At 41.0% G+C, this 19,906-nt stretch overlaps 1 protein-coding gene across 1 annotated transcript in view; it reads left to right on the plus strand.

The window, feature by feature from the left end:
• nrxn2b (neurexin 2b) overlaps positions 1 to 19,906 on the plus strand; it is a 619,828-nt gene that overhangs the window by 346,530 nt on the left and 253,392 nt on the right. Inside the window, 2 exon segments of the mRNA XM_034136360.1 lie at positions 4,246 to 4,419; positions 11,594 to 11,713. Coding sequence (XP_033992251.1) covers positions 4,246 to 4,419; positions 11,594 to 11,713 — 294 coding nt within the window.

The raw sequence follows: 19,906 nt of genomic DNA on the forward strand, positions 1-19,906 counted from the left end.
AATAAACACTACTTGTCATGAACAAACAAGGGCTTGAATATGGATGAGCCATTGCTTAATTTGTGATATGGGTATATTTGACCTCATTGTATTTGCTACTTTTTCACTAAATGTTTTCCGATGTCTTTCCCGTTCTTGGCTGGCTACATTGTCAGAAAATGTATTTCTCCACCTGTGGATACAATAGAACTGAGAGGACATACAAGCAGCTGTTAGTGAAAACATGTCCCCACACTATCAAGTAATTACAGTTTTAGTTGCTTCCCTTTTTTCTTGTGATGGATAACATCTCTTGATATATCATTTGCTTTACAAATCACCCAAAACACAACATAATTACACAACTTATAATTTAGCATCAGCAATTAACGTGCAGTTACCGTCAACATGTATTCTCTTCAGCAATTGTCTTGTTGTGGCGTCTTTGTTGATCGGAGTGCCTCTGTAATTAGCAATCACAAAACCCCTGCTTCTTCCTCTTGTAAGCCTTTGTCTCAACACTATAGCACCACACCGCTGCCAACATCTAGACATGTACACTGCTCACAGCATATGTGTGTGTGTTCATGTGTTTTCATCAGCAATCATTCAATCTTCATCAATAAGAGCCAGCATGAGAGCAAAGCAACACAGAGAGGAGAGAGTGAGGACTGGAGGGGGGGGGGGCAGGGACCTTTAATAGGGCATTTAATGAAAGTTAATGGTCGGCTTTATGTCCGCAAGGGAAAAGGCAAGAGGGAGCTGATTGTTAGGAGATGACACCAGGCATCAATGGATATGACAATGTTTATCACAGTATTGCATAACATGGACAGATATTCAAACGCGATCACTTTGTTTCGGATCCAATTATAGAAATGGATGACATACTGGTCTTATCTTGAGGGAACAAGAGTTACTGACCAATTCAAATGAGTAGTTAAACGTAGGACTGAGAGATATGTCCAAAATCTACTCTTTGGGTATGATTTGTTATCCTGCCAACAATGTTTATCACAATATAGCATGTCATTAAATTAGTCAATAAACAAATGGTTTACAGTGAAAACAAACATCTGTATGAATGTAATACTTGACAAATATACTGTGGCAGACAAATGAAACCATCTCCACAGAGTTATACATGTCACTTTAAATCCCTGGAAAGCCACATTGTCCAGTGCACATTTGAAATCAGTGTGCTCTTCCAGATTGTGCAGTCAGAGGCTCTCCAGGGCCCGATACTCCCAACTCCTCCCACTGGCCCCTGAGAGGTCATTACGGTAACCATAGAGATGTGGAGGCGGTGGTCTCTGGTGATGTCCGGGAGGCCCTAATTGGTCCCGTCTTGTCAATCGCTCTCTTCTCAGCAGAAGAGGCATTCATCACTGCCGGGACAGCAGAGCAGGACACTTCCTGTCTGCTAGGAACATGATGAGTCATTGTTCTAACCTCCCACATCTAGAACAGTTCCAAAAACTGTAATCCAAAACTCATAAATGAAGGCAAATGTGTCAGAAACAAGAAGACAATACTTTAAGTACATTTAAATATACGTCTTATCCATATACAATATGTGATCACTACGAGTTTTTAACAAAAGCACCAAGTTACAATAGAAAAAAATAGAAAAAAGGTATTAGATACATAAGTGGGGAAATAAATCATGTTTTTGACGAGTACTTTTCTGTAACCTAAGATACAAAACGATACATATTTACTAAAATAGCCTTTTTAATTATGTGTTTATTGCTCACCACTAAAGATAATTAAGACATTGTTTGCGTTTGGTTGCTGAGTTAACCTTTAACCTCTGCTGTTGTTGTTGGATGTAAGAAGCTGGAATCTCCACAGTAACCATCCCTAGTGACTCTGCAGCCGTGTTACATTTACAAACTAACAGCATAAGCTCTTATGTATGCTGCACAACAAACCGTTTCTGGCCCAAATGAACAAAGAAGTCAAAACTTTATCCAAAGAAAATCTGTAATTCAAATGAAAGTATTCAGCTCCTAACTGAACACAATGAGAGCCCTGTTCTCTGAGTGGGGGTGTGTGTGTGTGCTGCATATTTATTCCTCTTCTGTAGTCTTTACTCCACTGAAGGAAAACAAAACTTGCATGACTAATTCTTACAGTACATCACTCACAGCCTCACTCTTCTCTCCTCTACCCCAGTTATGCAGTGAGCCAGTAATATTTCAAACATGCTGCTCACTTCTGCCAGAAATGGATGGTTTGCTCTTTGGAGATCAAGTCCATACTGATAATTTCATATTTGCTAAATAGTTCTTTACAGCCGTGATTTGAGGACATCACTCAGTCAGACAGCTAATTAATTCACTGTATTGATTGTAATACCCGGGAGCCCCAGCTGGTAAATATGAAGTGTCAAGTACTCATTAATTCTGGAGAGAAGTTGGCAAACATCATTGACTCATTCCATTACACAGAGTCCACATATCATTGACCTCGTGCCTCATTGCTTTTCAAAGTGCTTAAGTTGAAAGTTCTGGTTTCCAGCTGTGAAAATGTCATTTTTTTGGTTTTCTAATAGTCCTATCTTTGTAGCAGGACCCCACTGTTTGAAAAAGGTTTTGCTGAATATAATTTCACTTAAAGATAAAGTAGGATTTTTGTTGATGAGAAATGCCTGAAGCATTGCAAACCGTGTTTATTCATATGCACCTACATCAAAGGACTCTTTGTGCTTTTTTATGATTTCACTTGGCGTTTTCTTCACAACTCTACAGAACAGTGTGCTTAGAAAAGAAAAGTGGAAGGGGGAGAAAATAATGTGGCTGAAAAGTGGATACATTTTCCTTTTATGTTGTAACGTAAAGAGACCTTAATTGTGCTTGAGCGCTGAGATATTCTAAAACTCAGATTTATCATGTGGCTGAGGACTCACACATTCTGCTTTCTTCATGAGAAAGTACCATTTTGTATATTTCACTTTTTCTCCCAGAGGAGTATATGGTAAGCTTTACATGAACACATCAAATGTAAATGTGTCAGACTTGATGCTGTGCAATCTATAGCACACATCCTAACATTCATATTGCTTTGAATGTCCACTATATGTCTGTTTGTGACTCTAATGCTTACTGTCATCTATCTACACACATTCACCATAGATCTGCAACACACTACACTTCACAGGAACCCCACATTGAGACTCAGCAACACATAAGGAACCTTTTATGTGTTTCACCATGTTGAATTGATGTTAATATCACATTACTTGGTATTTGAAAACAGAATATGTATTCAATAATATAGGGTACATACATGTATATGTAACACTATATGCACAGTTAGGGAAACATGTGTGCCTCCTCTGCCATTTTATGATGTAGGAAGTAAGATATTGCTGCTGGAAATGATATTCATTCACATTGTATGGTTGCCTGTAGATAAATCGTCATACCAGCCTTTACTCAAACATGTTTTTGTTGTTTGATTATTTTTGGATGAGGTTAAATATTGCTCCTTGTTCAGCTCACCTTACCTGGGCAGGTGGTAGGTTCCTGTTAGGTGAGGCTGACATTCAGAGGGGCATAGTAGGTGACAGTTTGCTTTAGGGCAGCAGCTTTCATTATTTTTTTAGTTTGTAATTGTTTTGCTGTGTTTAACATTTGACATGTGTTCGTCTGTTTCTGAAATAATGTTGGTAATAAATATCACAGTTGTTTTCCCTAATTCGGCTCATCTTCCTGCTTCTTCAACAGCCTTTTTTTAAGTTTTCTTGTGCCAATCAACATCCTCTGCCCTTTGTGATAACAACTACAATCAAATGTATTATTTTCTTTAGATTTAACATTACTATATCATTGTGTTTTAATGTTTCTTAAAGCATTTTTTTAAAGACAATACGGCAGTTAGTGATACTGTGAATATAGTTATAGATTGTTGTCGCCATGTCCAGCAATAACATATTTATTGAATGACAATATAGTGATTTACAGTATGTCAGGGCTTGCATCGCTAGCAACAATAACAAAAGGAAGATTTATACTTTTCAGTGATGGGAGGTGGAATAAATAAAAACACAGTGTAGCTTACTGTGACAGTTTAATTTTTGTTTGTTTTGATGTTGAATCATTATCTTAGGTTGCTTTATTCTAGCCTCCCTAACACTGATATGTACACATATTATCTCGGTTAAGAAGTCTTAAATTAAAGCACTTGCTGTCTGAATTGAATTATCCTTGACAACAGATACAGCATTGTTCTCACAGGTTGTGTCTATGTTTGTGTTTACAGGGGAGCTGTATATCGGTGGCGTGACAAAGAGCATGTACAGCAACCTGCCCAAGCTCATCGCCTCCCGGGACGGGTACCAGGGCTGCCTGGCCTCCGTGGACCTGAACGGGAGACTCCCCGACCTGATCGCAGACGCCCTCCACAGAGTGGGGCAGGTGGAACGAGGCTGCGATGGTGAGTGGGGGGGGCACATCACACAGAACTCAACATATCAAAGGCAACACACAATGCTTGTTAGCTCTATTTGTATGATTATCAATGATATCTATGTTCAACGGTAAGAACAGACAACAATTATCTCCCCCTTCAGTCAACATTGATATGTCAATGATTTCAAGTTTTTGTGAAATCCATTGGGTATTACTGTGTTCTTGCTTTTAGCAACAATCTCTCTCAGATCATTCCAACCTTTACACAACTTCTCAGCAGGGTAGCTCCGTTTGAGAAGATGACAGATAATTAATTATAATGACAACAAGTCAGGAGTTGGATAGGAATCTACAATTTTAATAAATCTGTCATTTAGAGACGCAGATGGACAGCATCCATGATTTGATTGCTAAAATAATCAATTATATCTGACACTTTGTTTTGTTAATATGTACTGATAAAGGTAAACACATCATTTTAAAGTGATGTATATCACATTAGAAAAGGGAGATTATTTGACACCACCTTGGTTCTGAGCTCACTCTAGCTTTGTTTACTTTTATTTACACCCATAACTTCATGGCCGTATTACACACCAGACTGCCACTTGCTCAGAGCTTCAGAAAGTCACATCAGTGCAGCCCAGATTCTCACTGTTTACAATCTGAGCCACTGTCCTCTGTATATCCTCTCTATTGCCTCATAAAAGCTGCATGAGAGAGGTATCTCTCTCCTCTAATGTTATTGTCAGTGTGGCTAATCTCAGCAGCACCCCACCCTCTTTGGCTTTTTCCTCATCAATCTTTTTTCAAGCATCTGTTTTGTTTTTTTGTTCTGCTGTATGCCAATAACCACCATGTCTCGTGTCGGGGAGTTAATCCTGAGTATAACGCTGGATTTTGGCTTAAGCATTTCCCCCTCCACACACCCATGCCTTTACCCCCCGCCGCCACCACATATCGATGGCGTGCTGAGTGTCGGAGAGCACAGACTTGATTTCCCTGGGGGCCGCACTAGCCGACTGGATGCAGCACTGATCCAGCTTATTTTCTTTCCTTTTTTCTCCATCCCTAACGCTGCTACTCTTGCCAGCCAGTCTTATTACCTGCCTACAGTTACACACCACAATTACTTTGCTCCCTACACTGTTTAAACCTGCATTAAGCTATCATATTGACTCCCGAGGCACCCAAAATGGATGTTAATATTAGCTAATGATTGCAGGTGCCAGAGAGAGAATTGACCAGTTTTGCAAGGGTAGACCTTTTTGAGAAGTAATACTTTACACAGACCTGGGGCTGTCCAATATAAATCCATATATTCCCCTGGTGATATCAAAGGAATACATGAAAAACACATTTGGCTATTTATCTAATATGCTTTGATCCAATTCAGACAATCATTTCTCAATGTTTACAAGATAGTCCAATCAAATCGACATAAAATCTGTACATTTTCAACACTTATTTTCACTAGTTCTGGTTTATCTTCTAGAATTACAAAAGTGTTGGTGTACCAGAGTAAAAGTCATGAAGATGACTTTTACAAAATGCAGTGTTGTCCTGGGTATGGATCAGTGCCAGAGCCCTGAGCGACCTGGTTGTGAGGTCATTGTTTCCTGGAGCTGGGATGCAGAGTGGTCAGAGGTGGCTGCTCCGTGGACATAAAGCCAAACAAAGGGAAGCACAGGGAGCTGATTGTTGTTGCTCTCTACTGAATCAGCAGATCACAACAACAACGAACAAGACAGGGGGAAAGGAAAGGAAGCTGTGAGACAGAGATAATTGAAGTGCAGGTATATAAAAAGTGTTGCTGACTCACTGTAGCTGAGGAGGGTAGAAACATGGCCAGAAATGTTTCAATATAAAAACATACTGCATGGTTCAAATAATACATAATTTCCTTAGCAGCTGTGAAGTTTATATTGTGTGTCTGACTCAATTTATTTTATCTAAGAAAAAAGCAAGTCCTGAGTCATTTTACCCTTTACCAAAATAACATTCCCTCACTATCACTTGTATGTGATCCATAGACCAAATTAGGCGCTTTCACACCGGAGTACTTTTCCCAGGAATAGTTCCGATAGTTCCTGGGATTTTGCGTTCACACCAAAAAGATCTGGAACTAGAACTTTTTTTTGCGAACCTTTTCACCCCATTTTATTTGCTGGCATTAGCATTATTAGCATTAGCATTAGCCCAGCGCACCAACAGAGAGAGACTAACTTATGGCAACACAAAATAAAACATGGGAGCGGTGGAGATGAGGAGGTGTCGCCGCATTTGGCGATTTACTCGGAAGGCTTCAGTAGAAGCTGCTGGGAGTCCCAGCAGCTTCTACTGAAGCCAGTCCCCAACTCCGGGGACTTCCGGCCGGGGACTTCGGGTGGCAGTATACGCGGTGAAGTTGTTTGCAGCCTGCCAGTAAACCCAAAGCAGAAGAAGTAGTGACGTCAGCGGCTCCCTCAGGGACTTATTCCGGTTTGAACGCGATTTACTAGATAGTTCCAGGAAACTTTTCCGGGGAAAAGTTTCCTGGAACTATTCCTGGGAAAAGTACTTGGTGTGAAAGCGCCTAATTAAGAGTTCTAGTTCCAGATCTTTTTGGTGTGAACGCAAAATCCCAGGAACTATCGGAACTATTCCTGGGAAAAGTACTCCGGTATGAAAGCGCCTATTGACACAGTTTTCAAACATTTCAAGGAGCTTGCCTGATGTTGTGAGGTTAAGGATTTAATTAAACTGAACATAAAATGAACATAGAAAAAACAGTTGAGTTTTCCAATTTGACTTTCAATTCATTTATTTTCATTGTCGTTCCAGTTCAGGTCGCAGTGACCAAAATCTCTCATTTTCGTATTGGTAGAAACAGCAGTAGCAGAGATAAAATCACCTTTTGAGATTTGAAAAAGATACAAACCCAAAAAAATGTGATACATTCCTGGGGAATTCCTACTTTAATAAAATATAAAAGCACTGTAAAAAATAAAAAATAAATAAACGTTTGCCTTCTTCAAACATGTGTTTTATTATGAACCAAGAGCTCAGCTGGATCTGCAGTGGGGGGCTCTGGCCTCTACACTGCTAATATGTGAGCAGATGTTTCAGTAGTAACCAAGCTGTTAGTTATTGATGCAGTTGACAGCAGTGAGGAAGTCTATTTGTGTTTTCTCTTTGGGGTTTACATCCTGGTTTTTCTTATTGGCTCCCTATACTCTGCAGGATTTCCCTAAACATTTGGAGCAATTAAAGCAGATGGAGTTGTATGCCCCAACAAATGTAAGGCACCTAATAACAGCTTATTAGGCAGACATACAAAAGGTAGAGTTTAGCCAATGAAAGGTTAAAGTAACAGTAATAAAATGCGACATGACTTGGTTATTAATGATGAAAATATGCTTAATTAGCTGCTCAAGGGACCATTTTATTAGCGAGTAATTTGATGGGGCAATTAGTGAGGTTAGGAATGGAACAAGCTGATAGAAATAAATTGACATTGAATTCAAGTAAACATTTTGGAGCATACGGTAAAAGCTCTCATATATTGGTGATTGTATTTCATTTTCTGCGAGTGTGGGGGGCTCGCCTTTAATTGGGCCATTTGTAAATGGCACAGTGAGATGTCTGTTTATCTGTGTGGAAACAAATTACTCTGGTGCTGAACCATGGTCCTTTGGAAATGTTTGTGTTTAATTGAGATTTTAATGAGAATCCTCGCCCCCACCAACACGACAGCCACCACACACTCTTATTTTTAGACCAATTATCTTGCCTAATACTTCCTCTGCATTCTGATATTTTATCTTACATCCAGCCTTTACCACGTCTGCTTTTCTTTACATTTCTTGTCTTCTTTCATTCCCACGCGTTAATAACGCGTTAATAACGCGTTAACGCAAAAAAAAATTAACGCCACTAATTATTTTAACGCGATTAAAGCATGTGTATTTTTTGTCCTCGGCCGCCCCGTAGTTTCAGAACGCATCGAGTTTAAAATACCATCTACAAGCTGATGCTGACAGCCCCGCTCCTGCCGCCCGCTTGTGGCAGACCACACTTCCACGCTCACCGGCAGGCCCGGACAGGCCATCGGGAGGACCGGGAGGGTAGGGTGTGTGTGTGGCGCGACTCAAGCGAGGCACACCTTACGTGTTGTTGTTGTGGTTAGCATCTGGTGCTAGCTAGCTGCGCTAACGGATATAAGGAGCTGTTTCAATGAAAACAGAGGAGCGACATTTCGCCGACAACTGCGCCGAGCACTTGGCTTTATGCAGGTAGCCAAGACAGTGGGAAAAGTCAGCACACTCAGCACGGATAGTGCGCGCAACATGATTGCAGCGTCCAGGCAGCTCCCGTTCGAGCATATATGCCTTGAGCTGCACATAGCTCCAACGATCCATCACAGTGTCTCCACATTCACACACACACACACACACACACACACACACACACACACACACACACACACACACACACACACACACACTTTGTATTGTATTATTGTATGAGAGAGGTTCCAGGTTGAATTGAGGCGAATATTTGTAATGTTCAGGTTGTTGTGTTTAATATTCATGATAATATTTGTCATTGTTCAAATGATAATAAACAAACATATAAAGCATATTTGTCCACTCATATGTTGATAAGAGTATTAAAAACTTGAAAAATATCCCTCTAAGGTTCATTTAGAACAGATAAAAAATGTGCGATTAATTTGCGATTAATCGCGATTAACTATGGACAATCATGCGATTAATCGCGATTAAATATTTGAATCGACTGACAGCCCTAAATAATACAGAGGCAAAAAAGACACTTGGTCACATTTTTCCATTTCAAGTCAGACCAATGACGAAGCCGTTAGTGCTGTATGTTTAATCATAAGTGGATATGTGAGTTTTCAAAGCAGTCTGTCACATTACCTATCTGAATAAATGGCTTCAATTCCACAGAGAAATCTCATCGCTGGAGTTTCTAATTGACAATTTAAATATTTTCAGCCATTCATGACAGTGGGAGGTAACAACAGGATCCAGCATCCCCCCATAACACACACTCATACACACACACGCACACGCACACGCGCACACACACACACACAGGGATACAGTATAATGGGGAAGCTAATCAGCGACTGAATCCACCACTACTCATTTCCTATGCAAATATTCCCAGAGTTTGGCAATTACACCAGGTTCAACTTTGAATTAATGTCAAATTGAATCTGAATTAATTTATAAGCAACACAAATCAAATCATTTTTAGTCTCTGGGAAAGCAGGTAATGCATTGTGTTGCAGTCAATAGCCGCTTTCACACCAAGTACTTTGCCGTGCTTAGTTCCCAGCACTTAGTTCCCCCATGGAACTAAAGAGCCGATCGCGTTCACACCGGAATAAGTCCTTGAGGGAGGATTAGGCAAATGAAGCCGCTGTAATCACTTCTTCTTCTTCTGCTTTGGGTTTACTGGCAGGCCGCAAACAACTTCACGGCGTATACTGCCACCCGAAATCCCCGGCCGGAAGTCCCCGGAGTTGGGGACTGGCTTCAGTAGAAGCTGCTGGGACTCCCAGCAGCTTCTACTGAAGCCTTCCGAGTAAATCGCCAGAACGCCGACACCTCCTCATCACTCCATCGCTCCCATATTTTTTTTTGTGTTGCCATAAGTTAGTCTCTCTCCGTTGGTGCGCGGGGCTAATGCTAATTCTAATAATGCTAATGCCAGCAAATACAATGGCGGCTTCACAAAACTTCTCCGAGTTTTACGGGGCGTGGTTTGCAATTCGCCCAGCCAATCAGAAATTGGAACTTTTTTCTCCCCAGGAAAGTACCACCTCTCTAGCAGGGACTGAAAAGGGGGGAAAAGTTATCATGAACTAAGTTCTCTTTTTGGTGTGAACGCAAAATCCCTGGAACTATCGGAACTAAAAGGGAAAAGTACGGGGAAAATTACTCCGGTGTGAAAGCGGAGTAATGAAATAGGCGTTATCAAATCAAATCAAGTTTTATTTATATAGCACATTTATAAACGATTTTTGGTCGAGCCAAAGTGCTGTACAAATAGTAAAAATACCCTACAGTAAAGACATTTTACAGCTAATACAACAGCACAGTTAGTTCAGAATATCAGTATGAGAAAAAACTACACCCTCTGTCCTTAGACCCTCACATCGGAGTACTTTTCCCGTACTGTTCCCATAAATAGTTCCGATAGTTCCTGGGATGTTGCGTTCACACCAAAAATATCTTTTTTTTCAAGAACCTTTTCACCCCTTTTTAGTCCCTGCTAGAGAGCCGGGACTTTCCTGGGGAGAAAAAGGTTCCAATTTCTGATTGGTGTCTGCGCTTCTGGCAATTTACCCGGGGCTTCGGGTGGCGATTTACTGCCACCCAAAGTCCCGGAATCCGGGGGGCTCCGGGACTTCGGGTGGCAGTATACGCCATGAAGTTGTTTGTGGCCTGCCAGTAAACCCAAAGCAGAAGAAGAAGTGACGTCAGCGGCTTCATTTGCCTAATCCTCCCCCAGGGACCTTTCTCCGGTGTGAACGCGATTTACTAGATAGTTCAGGGGAAATAAAAGTTCCGGGAACTATTCCTGGGAAAAGTACTTGGTGTGAAAGCGCCTAATATGTCTCTTAACTCAAGCATTTAAAATATGAGGTTTTATTGTATGCTTTTACTCTGTTAAATACTCCATTAACATTATACGGTTAAAGGATTGATTCAGAAATGTTCAAGTCTCTCATAAAAAAGGTAGTCAGGTGTCCATGTGAATATTGAAGCAGCTTTTGTTTGGTATTACCATACCCCATGTGTACTCTGACCATTAGCAGATCCTTTTCTGTTGCACTCTCAATGTAAATCCACAGTTCTTTTGGACCAAAATGAAACTCTTATGGAGCCTCAGAAGTCTGAGTTAGGCAAATGGAGTGAATACTCCAAAGCTCTAAGGCCTTTGTAGTGTAAGTTCCCCTATTGAGTTGCTTTGCAGGGATTGTTACAAGAGGGCCTTTTGTTGTTAAAAAGCCTGTAACTTTGGAAGATATCCACTTGATTTGTCTAAATTGGACTGCTGTAGCCTCGTGTGAGCTTCAGATAAACCTCTGAATAAATGTCTTTGCTTTGAACCCATGAGAGAAACTTTAAATAGCCAGTATAAACAGGAGAAATGTATATTTAACTATATTGTCTTTCCTCCAGGACCCAGTACCACTTGTACGGAGGAGTCTTGCTATCATCAGGGGGTGTGTCTCCAGCAGTGGGAGGGCTTCACCTGCGACTGCACCATGACGTCCTATGGAGGTTCATTTTGCAACGATCGTAAGTGAAACCTTTCTTCTGACTGGCATGGTTTAACTGTGTATGGCTGGAGTGAGTGCTGCAGCTTAATATGTATTGGTGGTTTTCTGGCATTAGGACTAGGTGAACGTTTCAATGTGTTATTCTGCTGTTTGTGTGGCACTGAGAGTGTGCTGTAACTTCTTCAAAGGTTTTTGGAAAACTTGTTACACATCACTGCCAACAAGTTAAATATTGAATCAAAATATTAGTCAACAAGGCCTCATTACCTCCCTTCAGCAGGGAGTCACATATTTTGCTGCACTCTACATTCACTCCTCTTTTTTGAATGTTCTATCGCTTGCACCACAGTCATAGTAACACCTCAGATTGTACGACTCAGAGTACAGTGACTGGCTGCTCTGCTCCTGAGGCACCGCTAACACACGCTGCGAGGAGAAACTGTGATTCAAGTCCTGAGTCCCTGCCATGTGCTCACCTGCTGGGCGGCTGGCAGCAGGAGAGTTCAGGAAGGATAGTATGGAGAGAGGGAGAAATACGTTTATTGTCAGTGGGTTGCTTATTTCCTAGATTGTAGATGTTCTTTCAGTGTTGTGATAATACTCAGTTCCCAGTAAAGCTACATTGTATATCTTTGTGTACATTCTAAGGTGTGTACTAGGTGCATTGAAAAGCACTATAATTACAAATACAGCTGGTGAAACTGCTCTGGACTGATAATAAAGATATGTTAATATGGAAATACTGTGTTGTATAGATTGCATATGAAGCTGAGCTCAACATGAGCTTATATACAATTAGCATTCAGCTCTCCCCACAGGCTTGATTTGAACAGGGCAGAGGCAGGGTGACAGGCTAATAGACTTGTTTGCATAAGTCTTTGATTGCTTATTAACTATCGGGTGCTGAGTTAAGCTGTTTCACCCTCACACTTACCTTCGTTACAACCACCCTATGGTTCTGTTGCAATGGAGTTTATCTTACATTGTTGTCATGCTGGTTGCCATGTTAGCTCTGCAGCATATGATTGTGCATGACATTAAGGGGATGATTAGCAAGGTACTGCTTTGGCTCTTGGAAGAGTTGAAGTGAGGAGATGGCAATAATAACGGCTCCGTCGGCATGACAGACATGCCAAGATAAGCAGGGAGAACCCCTGCTCCTTGAGAGAGGAGAGCACATGATGAAGAGATGAGAGGAGATGGGGTGATGATTCCTGAATTTCAGTTGTTGCCCGTTGGGAGTGTTCCCACTTTTACCGAGCTGGCTTCAAAGATGACAGGTAAAACTGTGTGGCGCCGGGGAGAATACTAACATGTGTTCAGCGCAGAGACCTAATAGATGTGTGTCTGATTTGTGAGAGTGTGTAGAGTGGAGGGAAGGACCTCACCAGCAGCCTGAAATAATGTAAATGCAGAGCAAACAAAGAATGATTTATGTAGGTTGATCTGTCTGGTTTAGCAGTCAGTTCTAAATTGCGTCTTAATCTCACACATGAGAGTACCAACACTGACACTAGCTTATTATTGTTTTTGTTTCTGAACAGTACTGGTGATATGCTGTTTAATGTTCACTCCCCCCACTCTTTATCTTGCTATGTTTTCTTGGTTAGGGATTGCCATACTACAGTATAACACAATTTATGCATGAAAAGCACAATTATAGGACAATTAATGTGTATGAATATGTGTTATACCACAGTGTGTCAGTCTCTTTCAGAGTGCATGCCTTGCTATAGTTGGTTTCTACTGCCTTTCCTTCCTCACAGCATCTACACATTTTGCGACCTCCCCGTCTGCCGTCATCTCTGCCAGCTTGGAACTTTGAACACATATTTCCTCTCTTGATCTTGAGAGCCTTCCACAAGTTAAACTCTTGGCTCCTTCTCTTCACCATCTTCGCTTTCTTCTCGTTGCCTTTCCGTACTTTCTTGACACACAAGCAGCTCTGTATCCTGGACTTGAACAAATGAATTGACAGTTATCTGAACCTGCCTTCCAACCTTCGGGGGAATTTTCCTTAAGCCTTCTTTGAAATCTAAGGTAGGTCATTGGGGAGCATTTTTTATTTGTGTATGAAACAGATGCTGCAGGTGTGGAGGATATTGCATCATATTTCTTTTTATAGTAGAAAACAGTATAATTGTGTTTTTTCTTCCCTCCAGTGTTAAATATCTCTTCCCTACTATTCCATATGGTGTCATACATGTCTGAAATGGACGCCTTTGAAATGGTTTAATTCATTGTAGTATTGTTTTATTGTAGTCGTAGAAATCAAATAGATTGCATCCTACCTTCCTGTGGATGCATGCATAATGAGAGTGAGACATAAATAAACAGGTGTACGGGTTACATCTCTTTGTAGCTTTACAAAGGGTATGGATGCATGTCATCAAAAGAAGGGGCAGAAATAGCCCAGTAAAATGAATCACAAAGAACCAGCCTGCCATGTGATCACACTCTTTATCTCTCTCTCAGCAGCCATACTGTGAAAATGAAGTACTCACACACACCTTCTTGATAACCTGCAAGCACACACACTATTTGCCGACGTGTGCTGTGTATACTGTCTTTGACGCAGGCATTTGCTTCTCTTCTAAGTAAATGATTTTGCTTTTAAAGAATAATGAAAGACTTGAATAGAGTGATAGCCCCTGCATTTGGTTCTCCAAGGGGAATTAGACATTAGCATAATTACTCTTCCACCATTGCTTACACTGCGGTTTGTGGAGGGCCTTCCTCCATGGCCATGATAGACAAAGCATAGAATGGGCCTCAGGTGTATACGCTGTGTAAGTGTGCTCGTGTGTGTGGACTACACTGCTTAATACAATATAAATATGAAACACAGTTATCCACAGCCAACGACAAACTAACTAATTTCTAATTTAATAGAGAGAAGCCTTTTTTCCCTCAGTTTAAGGCCAGTCATCTGTTTCACTTTGGGTAGAAAGATTGTTATTATTTATGAAGGTTGATTCATAGTTGACTGGAGTAGAAATAAATATAAAAATGCTTCAATTTGCATAATTGTTGTAACATCATTGATCCATCCAAAATAAACAGAAGTAATTTGTCTTTTTATTGCAATAAGGTAGATGTCATCTCTCTCAGTGACAGCCAACACTTGATGATATCTGGAATAACAATAGTTCATCCTTTTGCATTGTATTTTTTATTATTAGAAATTAGGTATTTAAATTATTGGATTTCATATCTGAAGGATTGAATAGGAAGATGCATTAGTTGACCTTAACTAGTTGCTTACTTAACATTAGTGCACAAGTTCCCTATATTTGTTATATTGTCCTTTGTTGTGCTCTATATATAAAGGTTCCCTATATCAATGACTCCAGGCTTATTGTTTAAACATAATTGTTTTGTCTTTGAAAAGTCGCACATTATAATGCCCAGAGGGGAGGCAAAATAAAGTGTGACATGTTGAGGCGGTAGTTCTAATCCGAGATTATCCCGAGGTTATTCACTTTTGTTGATGGTGTTGATGAGGCCACGTTCAGGGCAGCTCTGACGTAGATTTCTCCCAGGTGTTATTTAAAGCAAGCTTCATGTTCGTTCCCTCCCATGTCTCATCAAAAATGCAGATGTTGCTTTCTGATTGCACTGTTGTTTTTGTTTTATACTTTCCAAAATGCCTTCAGGCACAACAGTTTCAAATTGGTTTGCTAGGTAATCAATCAATCAATCAATCAATCAATCAATCAATCAATGTTTATTTATATAGCCCAATATCACAAATGTTACATTTGTCTCAGTGGACTTCACAGTTTGTACAGAATATCAGTATGACAATACGACACCCTCTGTCCTTAGACCCTCACATCGTACAAGGAAAAACCTCCAAATAAACCCACAGTTTAAAGGGGAGTGGGAGAAACCTCAGGGAGAGCAACAGAGGAGGGATCCCTCTCCCAGGACGGACAGACGTGCAATAGATCGAAGAGATAATACATTTTACAGCGTAGGTAGACCAAATGTTTGGAAATGCATGTGTCTATAATAAGAAGATGAATCCACGAGGATGTCAACAATCCTGTGGGAGCCATCAGGGAAGTAGTATGATGAGAGTCAGGCAGGACCGCAGTGGACAGGTTCAGCCACGACTCAAATCCAGGACTCCGGATCCAGGACTCAGGATGCAGGACTCTGGATCCAGCACTCAGGATGCAGGATCCAGGACTCAGGATGCAGGATCCAGGACACAGGACCGCAGCGACAGGATCAGCCACGACTCAGGACCCCGGCGTAGATAGACACCAAAAAGAAATTTGGGGGAAGCTGGGTTATTCGGAACATGAGAGTACACAGGTACAGACAGACAGAAGGAAGAAGTAAGGTGTCCCCCGACAGTCTAAGCCTATAGCATCTAAACTAACGTGTTTACTTTCCCTTAACCTATCCTAAGGGAGTGCATGTACATAGGTACATGCATTCCCTTAGGATAGGTTAAGGGAAAGGGGTAGCAAGTAAGAAGTAAGGAACAGAGGTGGAGAGGCACAACGTGTACATGCACTGCCTTAGGATAGGTTGAGGGAAAAGAGTAGGAACTAAGATGTATGCGCCACATCTATACCATGAGCGCATTGCTCCTAAAAGGTTTTTCTGGCACTGACACCAATCAACAGTTGTGCGTCGACTCGGCAGGGATCAAGGCACGTGTATGCCTCTCCCTGCTACCACCATCTACACACACACAACACAATTACATCTATACCATGAGCGCAGGTAATGTGGTTTATTTTAAACACGTATATACAGTTTATTTATTAAGTGAAAGGAAGTGTAGCTAATAACCAATACTGAAAGTGAAAAACAATGTTGGCATGTTTAATAAAACTGTATATTTCCTTTCCTCCTTATTTCCTCCTTATAACCCTCTGTTGTATTGACAATCTTTATTCATGAGTGTTCACATAGCATGGCAGATATGAAAATACAGACATAAGGAATCCTTGAGTCTGATTGGCTGAATGTCTGTATTGGAAGTGATCACTATATCCCAGGGTTGACTCTGTTGCCTTATACCCGTAGATAAAGGAAAGCTGTCTGCTGCTCACTCTTGTTTCATAAAATTGTCAAGTTTCTGAGTTGCCATGTTGCTGAGCGGTGCGACGGTTCATACTGTGGTGGCTGGGTGTGTTTGTGCGTTTGATGTAATTCAGAGGCTCCAATTCCAGTGCATAATGTTTCTATTTTGTTGAGAAGTACTGTTTGCACCTCTTCTGTGACCCCTTCTGCTGGTCAGTTTGCTGTGACAGGCCTACTGCACTGCACTCTGGGGAGGCTAATGCATGAAGCATGACTTGGAGGAATGAGCAGATACAAATTAAATGTGGTATTCCTGCTTTCCACACACAGTCTACTGACCTTGGCAGCCACATTTAAACACAAGTACTGTCACAACCATTTTTAGTTTCATTTCTTAAAAACAGCCTCTCATTAACAGTAGAACATCTGGTGCTATAACACACACAAAACAAAAACAAAAACCTTGCAAACAAATATGAGGTTGTTGCACCAACTGTATTTATGCGCACAGATGCATTTAAGACGTGACAGAAAGTAAAAAATCGGTCTTATACCACTCTTAAACGAACACACACAACCAGAGAGAGCATTTGTTATTCAGCAGCAGCCTGCAGTGATTGACTGGTCTATTTGTCTCTGCGTAGCGTATAAGTGGGCCACTTGGTATTCTGCCTTATTCATCTGGAACCAACTCAGACAGAGATGCTGTGTAAGTGCATGCAGTACGAGGGCTTTGTTTCTCTCCTTCTCACTCACTCTTTCATTCTCTGATTACGTGAGTGAGAAAGACACCGAGATACAACAAGATGGAGAAAGACAGAGGAGGAAACACTGGGAGGAGCAGGCGGTGTCTGTGCAATCCTTTGTTTAACCGTAAGCTTCGCTGGGCGTTAGCACAGCGCGGGCATGTAGACAATGAATCCAGCTGCTGGCCTGGGTGCATACAGTTGTGCTGTCAGGCATACTAATGGAGTACAGAGTTCCACTGTGTCCACTGCTGATTTCAATCTGCCCTTCCCAATCCCTTATCTCTTTTTATTTTCTCTCTATATTACTGCACTGTTTTTCTGGGTATGTATAGATTAGCCATACAACTTGAGTATATGGTCCTCAGAAAAACATCTTAACTCCTTATCTTAACATTGGTTTCAAATATAGGAAACTCTTCTTATTTCAAAAGCAATTGCTAGGCTGTTTCCTATATATCAGACTTCCTCATGTAACTTTAACTGTACATTTGTCAACTGGTACTCGTCCTGTCACTGTCTAGTTTCATCATCTTGCTGTTATGGATTGAAAAAGAGAGACGTTCAATTTAACAATAAAAAATCTGACTTATTTATTTCAAGCAAAGAAAACTCAATTGTGTTGACTGATGAATGGTCTTGCAGTCCGTGTATCGTTTGTTGTTTTAATTCAGTGCAGGGCCTGATTTAGGATTCTTATTTTGGGAATTTGTTCGGTTAGCATTGATGTACAAGTTCTCTATGTTCAAATGATTATGTTCATGTCTTCCTAAATTGAGATAAGCTAGTGTTTTAGTCTTTGGGAGTTTCTGTAATGAGGCCTCAGAGAAACTTATGTCACCCTTAACCTGACCAGAGCACATAGGTCTTCTGTTCCTGGTTAGAAATTGCATGTTGCCGCTGTGGTGGAAATCTGACACTTTAACTCTTCGTAAAAAATACATTTTCCACTATATTTTGATACTTTGTGCTAGATCAAAACGTACATACAAGTAGTACATTGACCTCTTTGTTTGGATATGCATTCAATGTAGCTCCGTTATTGAAATAGGGGCAGCCAGAACATGAAGTGACTTGCCTTCAACAATCCTAGAGGACTTATAGCAGCTCACTAATTGTTGCACTCGTTGCTTTTACTAGCCTACTGTTGCTACCTAATACGCTTGATAGGTTTCAACAGGCATTGGTCATGCCTACCCGCTCTTGTATTCTCTCCTCACCCAAATGTAATGAAAGCTGATTACTGAAATGCATTTCCCTCTCATCCTGACTGGCAACTCTGCAGGTGATCATTTGTTTGGTACATGAAAAGATGGGGGACAGAAAGGAGAGACAAGAAATCTGAGAAAAGAAAATCAAAGATGGCTACTGGTCTCTGATCAAAATAGCCTTTGTGAATCCTTCATCACAGTGTGTCTAATGCACTTGGTTTAGGCCTGACATCGATTGTCAGGCTGTTTGTTGTGATGAAGGTCACTCTTGCTTCAACATGGACTCTGTGTGCAGCACAGCATGGATCAGGACAGCCTTAAGGGGAAGCTTTAGGTTTCAGATTTTCTCATCACCCTTTGAAATGACCCACCCCAGACTAAAGTGGAATGATAAGCAGAGCAGCAAACGTCAAAGAGAAAAAAAATCAAACCATCATCATGACCCAATAAGAGACATTTCACCGAAAAAGCTGTCTGAAAGAAGGACAATTGTGTAGAAAGATAAACGTGTCGGACCAGCTTTTTTTCCTTGCTAATATTCTCTAAAATGTGTTGTTTGTCGTTGTCACTCACTCCTTCCACCTCTTCGCTTCTTCCATCCTCTCTCTGCACAGTTTGCCAGACGGCGCCAAAGAGCTGCTGTCCGGACCTAGCAATTAACCGCCACCTCATTAGTCCAGAAACACAGTGTGAATCCTAAATAATCACTTGGCTTGCATTTTTTCATGCCCTTAAATGCACACACACACACACAAGAACCCTCTCTACTTCTCGGTTGTGGGCTGCTCCATAAATGAGATGGAGAGAGACCGCGGAGGTTGCAGCTTTTTTCAATTTTCTGACACTTTGAGTGAACGCATGGGCAGAGAAATGAGAGAATGGATGGAGAGCAGAGAAAAAGAGGAGAGTGCAAGTAAGGAATGAAACAGTGTTTGGGCATGCAAAGGCAAATGTGGCTCCTTGAAAAGAGGGGAAAGCACAAACCAATTGGACTTTAGAAGGCACCATGTAAAGAGCTTGAAGGGGATGGGTTAAGGATAGACGGCCATATTGTTTGGCCTGTGGTGCAGAGGATGGTACTCTAGGTGAAAGTAATAGCGTGGCATATGGCTTGAGTGGAAACCGTGCCTTTTTACTGGGATTTTCAATTATTGTGCCAGTGATATTTAATGATAAAATAAGCAATTACATCTGTTCATCTTTAAAAACATA

This window comes from Trematomus bernacchii, unplaced genomic scaffold, assembly GCF_902827165.1.
Source record: "Trematomus bernacchii unplaced genomic scaffold, fTreBer1.1, whole genome shotgun sequence".
Classification (NCBI taxonomy): domain Eukaryota; kingdom Metazoa; phylum Chordata; class Actinopteri; order Perciformes; family Nototheniidae; genus Trematomus; species Trematomus bernacchii.